Source organism: Heptranchias perlo, unplaced genomic scaffold, assembly GCF_035084215.1.
Source record: "Heptranchias perlo isolate sHepPer1 unplaced genomic scaffold, sHepPer1.hap1 HAP1_SCAFFOLD_226, whole genome shotgun sequence".
Classification (NCBI taxonomy): Eukaryota; Metazoa; Chordata; class Chondrichthyes; order Hexanchiformes; family Hexanchidae; genus Heptranchias; species Heptranchias perlo.
In genome coordinates this window covers 201323-216049 of record NW_027139240.1, presented here as the reverse complement: position 1 = coordinate 216049, position 14727 = coordinate 201323, and the positions used below count along the sequence as shown (strand labels likewise).

The 14727-nt window shown below is 53.1% G+C and overlaps 1 protein-coding gene across 1 annotated transcript; it reads right to left on the bottom strand.

Moving 5' to 3' along the window:
* Positions 1-5753: 5753 nt before the first annotated feature.
* On the bottom strand, positions 5754-6822 carry LOC137310140 (probable G-protein coupled receptor 139). The gene is made up of 2 exons (XM_067978113.1): positions 6753-6822; positions 5754-6658 (listed from the first exon to the last, which is right to left on the bottom strand). Exons 1-2 carry the CDS (start codon positions 6820-6822, stop codon positions 5754-5756), a joined length of 975 nt encoding a protein of 324 aa, XP_067834214.1.
* Positions 6823-14727: the final 7905 nt, after the last annotated feature.

The following is a 14727-nucleotide window of genomic DNA, read 5'->3' as shown; positions in this document are numbered from 1 at the left end:
GGATTCAGGGAGGTGATGGGTGTTGGTGATGATACAGTGAGGATTCAGTGAGGTGATGGGTGTTGGTGATGATGATACAGTGAGGATTCAGGGAGGTGATGAGTGTTGGTGATGATACAGTGAGGATTCAGGGAGGTGATGGGTGTTGGTGATGATGATACAGTGAGGATTCAGGGAGGTGATGAGTGTTGGTGATGATGATACAGTGAGGATTCAGGGAGGTGATGGGTGTTGGTGGTGATGATACACTGAGGATTCAGGGAGGTGATGGGTGTTGGTGATGATACAGTGAGGATTCAGGGAGGTGATGGGTGTTGGTGATGATACAGTGAGGAATCAGGGAGGTGATGAGTGTTGGTGATGAAGCAGTGAGGATTCAGGGAGGTGATGGGTGTTGGTGATGATGTAGTGAGGATTCAGGGAGGTGATGGGTGTTGGTGATGATACAGTGAGGATTCAGGGAGGTGATGGGTGTTGGTGATGATGATACAGTGAGGATTCAGGGAGGTGATGGGTGTTGGTGATGATGATACAGTGAGGATTCAGGGAGGTGATGAGTGTTGGTGATGATGATACAGTGAGGATTCAGGGAGGTGATGGGTGTTGGTGGTGATGATACACTGAGGATTCAGGGAGGTGATGAGTGTTGGTGATGATGATGCAGTGAGGATTCAGGGAGGTGATGGGTGTTGGTGATGATACAGTGAGGATTCAGGGAGGTGATGGGTGTTGGTGATGATGCAGTGAGGATTCAGGGAGGTGATGGGTGTTGGTGATGATACAGTGAGGATTCAGGGAGGTGATGGGTGTTGGTGATGATGCAGTGAGGATTCAGGGAGGTGATAGGTGTTGGTGATGATACAGTGAGGATTCAGGGAGGTGATGGGTGTTGGTGATGATGATACAGTGAGGATTCACGGAGGTGATGGGTGTTGGTGATGATACAGTGAGGATTCAGGGAGGTGATAGGTGTTGGTTATGATACAGTGAGGATTCAGGGAGGTGATGGGTGTTGGTGATGATGATACAGTGAGGATTCAGGGAGGTGATGAGTGTTGGTGATGATGCAGTGTGGATTCAGGGAGGTGATGGGTGTTGGTGATGATACAGTGATGATTCAGGGAGGTGATGGGTGTTGGTGATGATACAGTGAGGATTCAGGGAGGTGATGGGTGTTGGTGATGATGATGCAGTGAGGATTCAGGGAGGTGATGAGTGTTGGTGATGATGATACAGTGCGGATTCAGGGAGGTGATGAGTGTTGGTGATGATGATGCAGTGAGGATTCAGGGAGGTGATGAGTGTTGGTGATGATGATACAGTGAGGATTCAGGAAGGTGATGAGTGTTGGTGATGATGCAGTGAGGATTCAGGGAGGTGATGGGTGTTGGTGATGATACAGTGAGGATTCAGGGAGGTGATGGGAGTTGGTGATGATGCAGTGAGTATTCAGGGAGGTGATGGGTGTTGGTGATGATACAGTGAGGATTCAGGGAGGTGATGAGTGTTGGTGATGATACAGTGAGGATTCAGGGGGGTGATGGGTGTTGGTGATGATACAGTGAGGATTCAGGGAGGTGATGAGTGTTGGTGATGATACAGTGAGGATTCAGGGAGGTGATGGGTGTTGGTGATGATACAGTGAGGATTCAGGGAGGTGATGGGTGTTGGTGATGATGCAGTGAGGATTCAGGGAGGTGATGGGTGTTGGTGATGATGATGCAGTGAGGATTCAGGGAGGTGATGAGTGTTGGTGATGATACAGTGAGGATTCAGGGAGGTGATGGGTGTTGGTGATGATACAGTGAGGATTCAGGGAGGTGATGGGTGTTGGTGATGATGATGCAGTGAGGATTCAGGGAGGTGATGGGTGTTGGTGATGATGCAGTGAGGATTCAGGGAGGTGATGGGTGTTGGTGATGATGCAGTGAGGATTCAGGGAGGTGATGGGTGTTGGTGATGATGATACAGTGAGGATTCAGGGAGGTGATGGGTGTTGGTGATGATGATACAGTGAGGATTCAGGGAGGTGATGAGTGTTGGTGATGATGATACAGTGAGGATTCAGGGAGGTGATGTGTGTTGGTGATGATACAGTGAGGATTCAGGGAGGTGATGGGTGTTGGTGATGATACAGTGAGGATTCAGGGAGGTGATGGGTGTTGGTGATGATACAGTGAGGATTCAGGGAGGTGATGGTTGTTGGTGATGATGATACAGTGAGGATTCAGGGTGGTGATGGGTGTTGGTGATGATGCAATGAGGATTCAGGGAGGTGATGAGTGTTGGTGATGATACAGTGAGGATTCAGGGAGGTGATGAGTGTTGGTGATGATACAGTGAGGATTCATGGAGGTGATGAGTGTTGGTGATGATACAGTGAGGATTCAGGGAGGTGATGAGTGTTGGTGATGATACAGTGAGGATTCATGGAGGTGATGGGTGTTGGTGATGATACAGTGAGGATTCAGGGAGGTGATAGGTGTTGGTTATGATACAGTGAGGATTCAGGGAGGTGATGGGTGTTGGTGATGATGATACAGTGAGGATTCAGGGAGGTGATGAGTGTTGGTGATGATGCAGTGTGGATTCAGGGAGGTGATGGGTGTTGGTGATGATACAGTGATGATTCAGGGAGGTGATGGGTGTTGGTGATGATACAGTGAGGATTCAGGGAGGTGATGGGTGTTGGTGATGATGATGCAGTGAGGATTCAGGGAGGTGATGAGTGTTGGTGATGATGATACAGTGCGGATTCAGGGAGGTGATGAGTGTTGGTGATGATGATGCAGTGAGGATTCAGGGAGGTGATGAGTGTTGGTGATGATGATACAGTGAGGATTCAGGAAGGTGATGAGTGTTGGTGATGATGCAGTGAGGATTCAGGGAGGTGATGGGTGTTGGTGATGATACAGTGAGGATTCAGGGAGGTGATGGGAGTTGGTGATGATGCAGTGAGTATTCAGGGAGGTGATGGGTGTTGGTGATGATACAGTGAGGATTCAGGGAGGTGATGAGTGTTGGTGATGATACAGTGAGGATTCAGGGGGGTGATGGGTGTTGGTGATGATACAGTGAGGATTCAGGGAGGTGATGAGTGTTGGTGATGATACAGTGAGGATTCAGGGAGGTGATGGGTGTTGGTGATGATACAGTGAGGATTCAGGGAGGTGATGGGTGTTGGTGATGATGCAGTGAGGATTCAGGGAGGTGATGGGTGTTGGTGATGATGATGCAGTGAGGATTCAGGGAGGTGATGAGTGTTGGTGATGATACAGTGAGGATTCAGGGAGGTGATGGGTGTTGGTGATGATACAGTGAGGATTCAGGGAGGTGATGGGTGTTGGTGATGATGATGCAGTGAGGATTCAGGGAGGTGATGGGTGTTGGTGATGATGCAGTGAGGATTCAGGGAGGTGATGGGTGTTGGTGATGATGCAGTGAGGATTCAGGGAGGTGATGGGTGTTGGTGATGATGATACAGTGAGGATTCAGGGAGGTGATGGGTGTTGGTGATGATGATACAGTGAGGATTCAGGGAGGTGATGAGTGTTGGTGATGATGATACAGTGAGGATTCAGGGAGGTGATGTGTGTTGGTGATGATACAGTGAGGATTCAGGGAGGTGATGGGTGTTGGTGATGATACAGTGAGGATTCAGGGAGGTGATGGGTGTTGGTGATGATACAGTGAGGATTCAGGGAGGTGATGGTTGTTGGTGATGATGATACAGTGAGGATTCAGGGTGGTGATGGGTGTTGGTGATGATGCAATGAGGATTCAGGGAGGTGATGAGTGTTGGTGATGATACAGTGAGGATTCAGGGAGGTGATGAGTGTTGGTGATGATACAGTGAGGATTCATGGAGGTGATGGGTGTTGGTGATGATACAGTGAGGATTCAGGGAGGTGATGGGTGTTGGTGATGATGATGCAGTGAGGATTCAGGGAGGTGATGGGTGTTGGTGATGATACAGTGAGGATTCAGGGAGGTGATGAGTGTTGGTGATGATACAGTGAGGATTCAGGGAGGTGATGGGTGTTGGTGATGATACAGTGAGGATTCAGGGAGGTGATGGGTGTTGGTGATGATGCAGTGAGGATTCAGGGAGGTGATGAGTGTTCGTGATGAAGCAGTGAGGATTCAGGGAGGTGATGTGTGTTGGTGATGATGTAGTGAGGATTCAGGGAGGTGATGGATGTTGGTGATGATGATGCAGTGAGGATTCAGGGAGGTGATGGGTGTTGGTGATGATGTAGTGAGGATTCAGGGAGGTGATGGGTGTTGGTGATGATACAGTGAGGATTCAGGGAGGTGATGGGTGTTGGTGATGATGCAGTGAGGATTCAGGGAGGTGATGGGTGTTGGTGATGATACAGTGAGGATTCAGGGAGGTGATGGGTGTTGGTGATGATGCAGTGAGGATTCAGGGAGGTGATGGGTGTTGGTGATGATGATACAGTGAGGATTCAGGGAGGTGATGAGTGTCGGTGATGATGATACAGTGAGGATTCAGGGAGGATGCATGATCGAGAAGAAGCAGCTGTTAAATTTTTAAAGCCCCTGTTTATTTTTTCAACTTGACTAATACTTAATACAAGTTGGAATTTGGGATTTTAGAACTCTGATTGCTCAAAACAATCCCTGTTATTTCTCAAGTTAATCTTCAATATAATTTAAATGATTGGACTGGAATTGTTAAGAGATAGTCAGTGGGGTGAGATTTGAAGATGATATCCAGGCTGTAGTATAGTCATAGAGTCATCCAGCACGGATTGAGGCCCTTCGGCCCATCGTGTCCGCGCCGGCCATCAGCCCTGTCTACTCTAATCCCATATTCCAGCATTTGGTCCATAGCCTTGTATGCTATGGCATTTCAAATGCTCATCCAAATGCTTCTTGAATGTTGTGAGGGTTCCTGCCTCCACAACCCTTTCAGGCAGTGAGTTCCAGACTCCAACCACCCTCTGGGTGAAAAAGTTCTTTCTCAAATCCCCTCTAAACCTCCCGCCTTTTACCTTGAATCTATGTCCCCTTGTTATAGAACCCTCAACGAAGGGAAAAAGCTCCTTAGTATCCATCCTATCTGTGCCCCTCATAATTTTGTACACCTCAATCATGTCCCCCCTCAGCCTCCTCTGCTCCAAGGAAAACAAACCCAATCTTCCCAGTCTCTCTTCATAGCTGAAGCGCTCCAGCCCTGGTAACATCCTGGTGAATCTCCTCTGCACCCTCTCCAAAGCGATCACATCCTTCCTGTAGTGTGGCGACCAGAACTGCACACAGTACTCCAGCTGTGTGTCCAGGGCTCATTCCAGTTCCCTTGATCCTGATCTTTAAAATATGAATGGAGCGGCCAATGGGAAGCCCGAAGAATTACTTAACTTGATGAACGAGCATGATTAGCAAATTCACATGACCACAACAAAACCGAGATTGGAGGAGAAACTGTTTGTTTTTCACAGGGCGGTGGGAATGTGGAGCTGACTCCGAGTGAATGTCATTGATTGAAGTTAAAATGTCCCTTGAAAGGGGGTCTGGATCACTCTCTGTTGATAATGGAATTGAGGACAGCTGTTAATATCAGCGCCAATTCTGCTCCGGTCGCTGAAGGAATCATCTTTGTTTCAGGTTGTTTGAGGGGACATACATGATTAGATAGTCATCTCTGATCAATTCCTCATCCAGAGATTCTGCATGGACTGAGAACGATGGACCAATGACCTTCCCTTGCTCTGGGTGTGTTTCTGCTCTTATTTGACTAAGTTAACAACAAGAGTAAACGGATATTTTATCGCATTACTCAACTCTTTTCTGAATTTAGTCTGAGCCAGTGCATAAATACAGGTGTTTGTACAGGAGCTGAGCAGTTGAAACATATCCCCGGTATATTCAGCGATAAGGAACGGGTCAGTGTAATCACTTGGATTGTAATGGTTGAATGTAATCCGGGAAAGGAGGAAAAACAGAACATAAGGCATCCACAACACGATGAAAGTACCAGAAATGGCAAAGAGCAAAATTATCGATTTTCTTCGGCTCTGCATCTCCGGATCACTGTCATTCCCACACGTGCGGTGGCCCTGAAAGCCCCGACGGATTCTGCTGACCATCAAAATATGCCTGATGGTCAAAGCATTGAAGAATAAAATGAGCAGATATGGTGCCAATGGGCAGAGCACGGTGTCGAGCCAGTCAAAGGCCAGCCAGCAAGGCAGCATGTGGTAACTGGGTTTGATCTCCGCTCCCCACTCTACGTGGTTCATTATAGAAACCGGCTCAAATGCAAAGTACAAGGGCACGTTTTTTAAAGAGAACACAACGCACACGGTGACTGTAACCAGAACCGCCGTTCTCTCCGTGCAATATTTCGCTTTCAGCTTCTGGCAACAAATGGCCACAAATCGATCGAAGGTGAAAGTGACTGTGAACCAGACGGAACAGTCAATGGCAGCATAATTGATAACTTCATTCAAACGACGGACAGCTGTGTAGTTCAGGAATGAAAATGGGAAATAGTAATAAAGAATATAATAGACCATTACATTAGAGACAATCACCAGGAGATCCACTGTGGTCATGCCCAATAGGTAGAAAGTGACACCTTTAGATAGACCACAGTTTGCTCGGTACAGAATGACGATCGTCAGTAAATTTGCTGTGGAGGAAAGAGGAAAATGATGAAAATGAGTTGTTCTGCGAACAATACCTGTTCTACTTCAAAATAAACATATCTGGTTTCAAAGTCTCACCGGGAAGTCCAAAGACTGCAAGGACGTGATAGTAACTGAAGGCGATCTGCAGGATGGGTGGTAGTTCCATTTTCTGGGAATAGTGAGCAGTGGTGAATGGGTGTTGCCAGTGGTGGTCCTGGCACACAGCATCCGTTATTTATACCAAAGGGAAATGTCCAGTGATGCAGTTAATGTGCTGAGAGAATGGAAATTCTTACGGTGCATTGAACAAACAACTTCAAATGAAGTGAATGTAATTCTCTCCTGATTATGAATTGTTTTTGTCATGTGATTAAATATCAGATGGTGTATTTTCATCAGACGAAGAAATAGCTGAATTTCCTTTATTTCACAGTAACCTTCTCCCTTTGATGTGAGCGGAATGGTTTGCACTATTTCATGGATCTGTACGTTTGATGCAGTCACAGGAATATTTGATTTGATTCTGACTATTGTTTTACTGTGATTAATTGTAAGAACAGGGGCTGCAGGAAATGGTTGGAGTTGCTCCAAAGCCAGGGGTTACTTGATGAGCTCGGTTCGTTTGCACCGAGTTTACACTGTTTACTGTTTACAGTTTTATATTTATTAATGAACAGAAAATAAATCGATTTAAGGCATTAGCGGTTGAAAGAGGTTTGGGCCGAGCACCGCGCATGTTTCAGGCAAAATGGGCGCCTAAGCATCCAATATGGCGGTGGGCGGTACCTTCTCATTATGAGCTGGAAGTCCAGGGCCTGCTCTACCACATGGACTGCACTGTAGGAGTCCAGGGCCTGCTCTACCGCATGGACTGCTCTGTAGGAGTCCAGGGCCTGCTCTACCACATGGACTGCACTGTAGGAGTCCAGGCCTGCTCTACCACATGGACTGCTCTGTAGGAGTCCAGGGCCTGCTCTACCACATGGACTGCTCTATAGGAGTCCAGGGCCTGCTCTACCACATGGACTGCTCTGTAGGAGTCCAGGGCCTGCTCTACCACATGGACTGCTCTAGGAGTCCAGGGCCTGCTCTACCACATGGACTGCTCTGTAGGAGTCCAGGGCCTGCTCTACCACATGGACTGCTCTGTAGGAGTCCAGGGCCTGCTCTACCACATGGACTGCTCTGTAGGTGTCCAGGGCCTGCTCTACCACATGGACTGCTCTAGGTGTCCAGGGCCTGCTCTACCACATGGACTGCTCTAGGTGTCCAGGGCCTGCTCTACCACATGGACTGCTCTGTAGGTGTCCAGGGCCTGCTCTACCACATGGACTGCTCTAGGAGTCCAGGGCCTGCTCTACCACATGGACTGCTCTAGGTGTCCAGGGCCTGCTCTACCACATGGACTGCTCTAGGAGTCCAGGGCCTGCTCTACCACATGAACTGCTCTAGGAGTCCAGGGCCTGCTCTACCACATGGACTGCACTGCAGGTGTCCAGGGCCTGCTCTACCACATGGACTGCTCTAGGAGTCCAGGGCCTGCTCTACCACATGGACTGCTCTAGGTGTCCAGGGCCTGCTCTACCACATGGACTGCACTGTAGGAGTCCAGGGCCTGCTCTACCACATGGACTGCACTGTAGGTGTCCAGGGCCTGCTCTACCACATGGACTGCTCTGTAGGTGTCCAGGGCCTGCTCTACCACATGGACTGCTCTGTAGGAGTCCAGGGCCTGCTCTACCACATGGACTGCTCTAGGAGTCCAGGGCCTGCTCTACCACATGGACTGCTCTGTAGGAGTCCAGGGCCTGCTCGACCACATGGACTGCTCTGTAGGTGTCCAGGGCCTGCTCTACCACATGGACTGCTCTGTAGGTGTCCAGGGCCTGCTCTACCACATGGACTGCTCTGTAGGTGTCCAGGGCCTGCTCTACCACATGGACTGCTCTAGGAGTCCAGGGCCTGCTCTACCACATGGACTGCACTGTAGGTGTCCAGGGCCTGCTCTACCACATGGACTGCTCTGTAGGTGTCCAGGGCCTGCTCTACCACATGGACTGCTCTAGGAGTCCAGGGCCTGCTCTACCACATGGACTGCTCTGCAGGAGTCCAGGGCCTGCTCTACCACATGGACTGCTCTGTAGGAGTCCAGGGCCTGCTCTACCACATGGACTGCTCTGTAGGTGTCCAGGGCCTGCTCTACCACATGGACTGCTCTGTAGGTGTCCAGGGCCTGCTCTACCACATGGACTGCACTGTAGGTGTCCAGGGCCTGCTCTACCACATGGACTGCTCTAGGAGTCCAGGCCTGCTCTACCACATGGACTGCTCTAGGAGTCCAGGCTTGCTCTACCACATGGACTGCTCTAGGTGTCCAGGGCCTGCTCTACCACATGGACTGCTCTGTAGGAGTCCAGGGCCTGCTCTACCACATGGACTGCTCTAGGAGTCCAGGGCCTGCTCTACCACATGGACTGCTCTGTAGGTGTCCAGGGCCTGCTCTACCACATGGACTGCTCTGTAGGAGTCCAGGGCCTGCTCTACCACATGGACTGCTCTGTAGGTGTCCAGGGCCTGCTCTACCACATGGACTGCTCTAGGAGTCCAGGGCCTGCTCTACCACATGGACTGCTCTAGGTGTCCAGGGCCTGCTCTACCACATGGACTGCTCTGTAGGTGTCCAGGGCCTGCTCTACCACATGGACTGCTCTAGGAGTCCAGGGCCTGCTCTACCACATGGACTGCTCTAGGAGTCCAGGGCCTGCTCTACCACATGGACTGCACTGAGGGTGTCCAGGGCCTGCTCTACCACATGGACTGCTCTAGGAGTCCAGGGCCTGCTCTACCACATGGACTGCTCTGTAGGAGTCCAGGGCCTGCTCTACCACATGGACTGCTCTAGGAGTCCAGGGCCTGCTCTACCACATGGACTGCACTAGGAGTCCAGGGCCTGCTCTACCGCATGGACTGCACTAGGAGTCCAGGGCCTGCTCTACCACATGGACTGCTCCAGGAGTCCAGGGCCTGCTCTACCACATGGACTGCTCTAGGAGTCCAGGGCCTGCTCTACCACATGGACTGCTCTAGGAGTCCAGGGCCTGCTCTACCACATGGACTGCTCTAGGAGTCCAGGGCCTGCTCTACCACATGGACTGCTCTAGGAGTCCAGGGCCTGCTCTACCACATGGACTGCTCTGAGGGTGTCCAGGGCCTGCTCTACCACATGGACTGCTCTAGGAGTCCAGGGCCTGCTCTACCACATGGACTGCACTAGGAGTCCAGGGCCTGCTCTACCACATGGACTGTACTAGGAGTCCAGGGCCTGCTCTACCACATGGACTGCTCCAGGAGTCCAGGGCCTGCTCTACCACATGGACTGCTCTAGGAGTCCAGGGCCTGCTCTACCACATGGACTGCTCTAGGAGTCCAGGGCCTGCTCTACCACATGGACTGCACTAGGAGTCCAGGGCCTGCTCTACCACATGGACTGCTCTAGGAGTCCAGGGCCTGCTCTACCACATGGACTGCTCTGAGGGTGTCCAGGGCCTGCTCTACCACATGGACTGCTCTAGGAGTCCAGGGCCTGCTCTACCACATGGACTGCTCTGTAGGAGTCCAGGGCCTGCTCTACCACATGGACTGCTCTGTAGGTGTCCAGGGCCTGCTCTACCACATGCACTGCTCTAGGTGTCCAGGGCCTGCTCTACCACATGGACTGCTCTGTAGGAGTCCAGGGCCTGCTCTACCACATGAACTGCTCTGTAGGAGTCCAGGGCCTGCTCTACCACATAGACTGCTCTAGGAGTCCAGGGCCTGCTCTACCACATGGACTGCTCTGTAGGTGTCCAGGGCCTGCTCTACCACATGGACTGCTCTGTAGGAGTCCAGGGCCTGCTCTACCACATGGACTGCTCTGTAGGTGTCCAGGGCCTGCTCTACCACATGGACTGCTCTAGGAGTCCAGGGCCTGCTCTACCACATGGACTGCTCTGTAGGTGTCCAGGGCCTGCTCTACCACATGGACTGCTCAAGGAGTCCAGGGCCTGCTCTACCACATGGACTGCTCTGTAGGAGTCCAGGGCCTGCTCTACCACATGGACTGCACTGTAGGTGTCCAGGGCCTGCTCTACCACATGGACTGCTCTCGGAGTCCAGGGCCTGCTCTACCACATGGACTGCTCTGTACGTGTCCAGGGCCTGCTCTACCACATGGACTGCTCTGTAGGTGTCCAGGGCCTGCTCTACCACATGGACTGCTCTGTAGGAGTCCAGGGCCTGCTCTGCCACATGGACTGCTCTAGGAGTCCAGGGCCTGCTCTACCACATGGACTGCTCTAGGAGTCCAGGGCCTGCTCTACCACATGGACTGCTCTAAGGGTTTCCAGGCCTGCTCTACCACATGGACTGCTCTAGGAGTCCAGGGCCTGCTCTACCACATGGACTGCTCTAGGAGTCCAGGGCCTGCTCTACCACATGGACTGCACTGTAGGAGTCCAGGGCCTGCTCTACCACATGGACTGCACTGTAGGAGTCCAGGGCCTGCTCTACCACATGGACTGCTCTGTAGGAGTCCAGGGCCTGCTCTACCACATGGACTGCTCTGTAGGTGTCCAGGGCCGGCTCTACCACATGGACTGCTCTGTAGGAGTCCAGGGCCTGCTCTACCACATGGACTGCTCTGTAGGTGTCCAGGGCCTGCTCTACCACATGGACTGCTCCAGGAGTCCAGGGCCTGCTCTACCACATGGACTGCTCTAGGAGTCCAGGGCCTGCTCTACCACATGGACTGCTCTAGGAGTCCAGGGCCTGCTCTACCACATGGACTGCTCTCGGAGTCCAGGGCCTGCTCTACCACATGGACTGCTCTGTAGGTGTCCAGGGCCTGCTCTACCACATGGACTGCTCTAGGAGTCCAGGGCCTGCTCTACCACATGGACTGCTCTAGGTGTCCAGGGCCTGCTCTACCACATGGACTGCTCTAGGAGTCCAGGGCCTGCTCTACCACATGGACTGCTCTGTAGGTGTCCAGGGCCTGCTCTACCACATGGACTGCTCTGTAGGTGTCCAGGGCCTGCTCTACCACATGGACTGCTCTAGGAGTCCAGGGCCTGCTCTACCACATGGCCTGCTCTGTAGGAGTCCAGGGCCTGCTCTACCACATGGACTGCTCTAGGAGTCCAGGGCCTGCTCTACCACATGGACTGCTCTAGGAGTCCAGGGCCTGCTCTACCACATGGAATGCTCTGCTCTGAGGGTGTCCAGGGCCTGCTCTACTACATGGATTGCTCTCGGAGTCCAGGGCCTGCTCTACCACATGGACTGCTCTGAGGGTGTCCAGGGCCTGCTCGACCACATGGACTGCTCTAGGTGTCCAGGGCCTGCTCTACCACATGGACTGCTCTGTAGGAGTCCAGGGCCTGCTCTACCACATGGACTGCTCTAGGAGTCCAGGGCCTGCTCTACCACATGGACTGCTCTGAGGGTGTCCAGGGCCTGCTCTACCACATGGACTGCTCTGTAGGAGTCCAGGGCCTGCTCTACCACATGGACTGCTCTGTAGGAGTCCAGGGCCTGCTCTACCACATGGACTGCTCTGTAGGTGTCCAGGGCCTGCTCTACCACATGGACTGCTCTGTAGGAGTCCAGGGCCTGCTCTACCACATGGAATGCTCGAGGAGTCCAGGGCCTGCTCTACCACATGGACTTCTCTGTAGGTGTCCAGGGCCTGCTCTACCACATGGACTGCTCTGTAGGTGTCCAGGGCCTGCTCTACCACATGGACTGCTCTAGGTGTCCAGGGCCTGCTCTACCACATGGACTGATCTAGGAGTCCAGGGCCTGCTCTACCACATGGACTGCTCTAGGAGTCCAGGGCCTGCTCTACCACATGGACTGCACTGTAGGAGTCCAGGGCCTGCTCTACCACATGGACTGCTCTAGGAGTCCAGGGCCTGCTCTACCACATGGACTGATCTAGGAGTCCAGGGCCTGCTCTACCACATGGACTGCTCTAGGTGTCCAGGGCCTGCTCTACCACATGGACTGCTCTAGGTGTCCAGGGCCTGCTCTACCACATGGACTGCTCTAGGTGTCCAGGGCCTGCTCTACCACATGGACTGCTCTGTAGGTGTCCAGGGCCTGCTCTACCACATGGACTGCTCTGTAGGAGTCCAGGGCCTGCTCTACCACATGGACTGCACTGTAGGAGTCCAGGGCCTGCTCTACCACATGGACTGCTCTAGGTGTCCAGGCCTGCTCTACCACATGGACTGCACTGTAGGTGTCCACGGCCTGCTCTACCACATGGACTGCTCTGAGGGTGTCCAGGGCCTGCTCTACCACATGGACTGCTCTAGGAGTCCAGAGCCTGCTCTACCACATGGACTGCTCTAGGAGTCCAGGGCCTGCTCTACCACATGGACTGCACTGTAGGTGTCCAGGGACTGCTCCACCACATGGACTGCTCTGAGGGTGTCCAGGGCCTGCTCTACCACATGGACTGCTCTAGGAGTCCAGGCCTGCTCTACCACATGGACTGCTCTGAGGGTGTCCAGGGCCTGCTCTACCACAAGGACTGCTCTGAGGGTGTCCAGGGCCTGCTCTACCACATGGACTGCTCTGAGGGTGTCCAGGGCCTGCTCTACCACATGGACTGCTCTGTAGGAGTCCAGGGCCTGCTCTACCACATGGACTGCACTGTCGGAGTCCAGGGCCTGCTCTACCACATGGACTGCTCTGTAGGTGTCCAGGGCCTGCTCTACCACATGGACTGCTCTGTAGGAGTCCAGGGCCTGCTCTACCACATGGACTGCTCTGTAGGTGTCCAGGGCCTGCTCTACCACATGGACAGCTCTAGGAGTCCAGGGCCTGCTCTACCACATGGACTGCACTGTAGGAGTCCAGGGCCTGCTCTACCACATGGACTGCTCTAGGAGTCCAGGGCCTGCTCTACCACATGGACTGCTCTTGGAGTCCAGGGCCTGCTCCACCACATGGACTGCTCTAGGAGTCCAGGGCCTGCTCTACCACATGGACTGCTCTAGGAGTCCAGGGCCTGCTCTACCACATGGACTGCTCTAGGAGTCCAGGGCCTGCTCTACCACATGGACTGCTCTAGGAGTCCAGGGCCTGCTCTACCACATGGACTGCTCTGAGGGTGTCCAGGGCCTGCTCTACCACATGGACTGCTCTAGGAGTCCAGGGCCTGCTCTACCACATGGACTGCTCTGTAGGAGTCCAGGGCCTGCTCTACCACATGGACTGCTCTAGGAGTCCAGGGCCTGCTCTACCACATGGACTGCTCTGTAGGAGTCCAGGGCCTGCTCTACCACATGGACTGCTCTAGGAGTCCAGGGCCTGCTCTACCACATGGACTGCTCTAGGAGTCCAGGGCCTGCTCTACCACATGGACTGCTCTCGGAGTCCAGGGCCTGCTCTACCACATGGACTGCTCTAGGAGTCCAGGGCCTGCTCTACCACATGGACTGCTCTGTAGGTGTCCAGGGCCTGCTCTACCACATGGACTGCTCTAGGAGTCCAGGGCCTGCTCTACCACATGGACTGCTCTGAGGGTGTCCAGGGCCTGCTCTACCACATGGACTGCTCTAGGAGTCCAGGGCCTGCTCTACCACATGGACTGCTCTTGGAGTCCAGGGCCTGCTCTACCACATGGACTGCTCTAGGAGTCCAGGGCCTGCTCTACCACATGGACTGCTCTGTAGGTGTCCAGGGCCTGCTCTACCACATGGACTGCTCTGTAGGAGTCCAGGGCCTGCTCTACCACATGGACTGGTCTGTAGGTGTCCAGGGCCTGCTCTACCACATGGACTGCTCTAGGAGTCCAGGGCCTGCTCTACCACATGGACTGCTCTCGGTGTCCAGGGCCTGCTCTACCACATGGACTGCTCTAGGAGTCCAGGGCCTGCTCTACCACATGGACTGCTCTGTAGGAGTCCAGGGCCTGCTCTACCACATGGACTGCTCTGAGGGTGTCCAGGGCCTGCTCTACCACATGGACTGCTCTGTAGGAGTCCAGGGCCTGCTCTACCACATGGACTGCTCTAGGAGTCCA

Bases quoted from the DNA above. Each gene is read 5' to 3' on its own strand.
- LOC137310140 (XM_067978113.1), bottom strand. From the start codon at position 6,822: ATGGAACTACCACCCATCCTGCAGATCGCCTTCAGTTACTATCACGTC. The intron at 6,659-6,752 runs GTGAGACTTTGA...TTTCCTCCACAG, and splicing joins TGCAGTCTTTGGACTTCCCG to CAAATTTACTGACGATCGTC.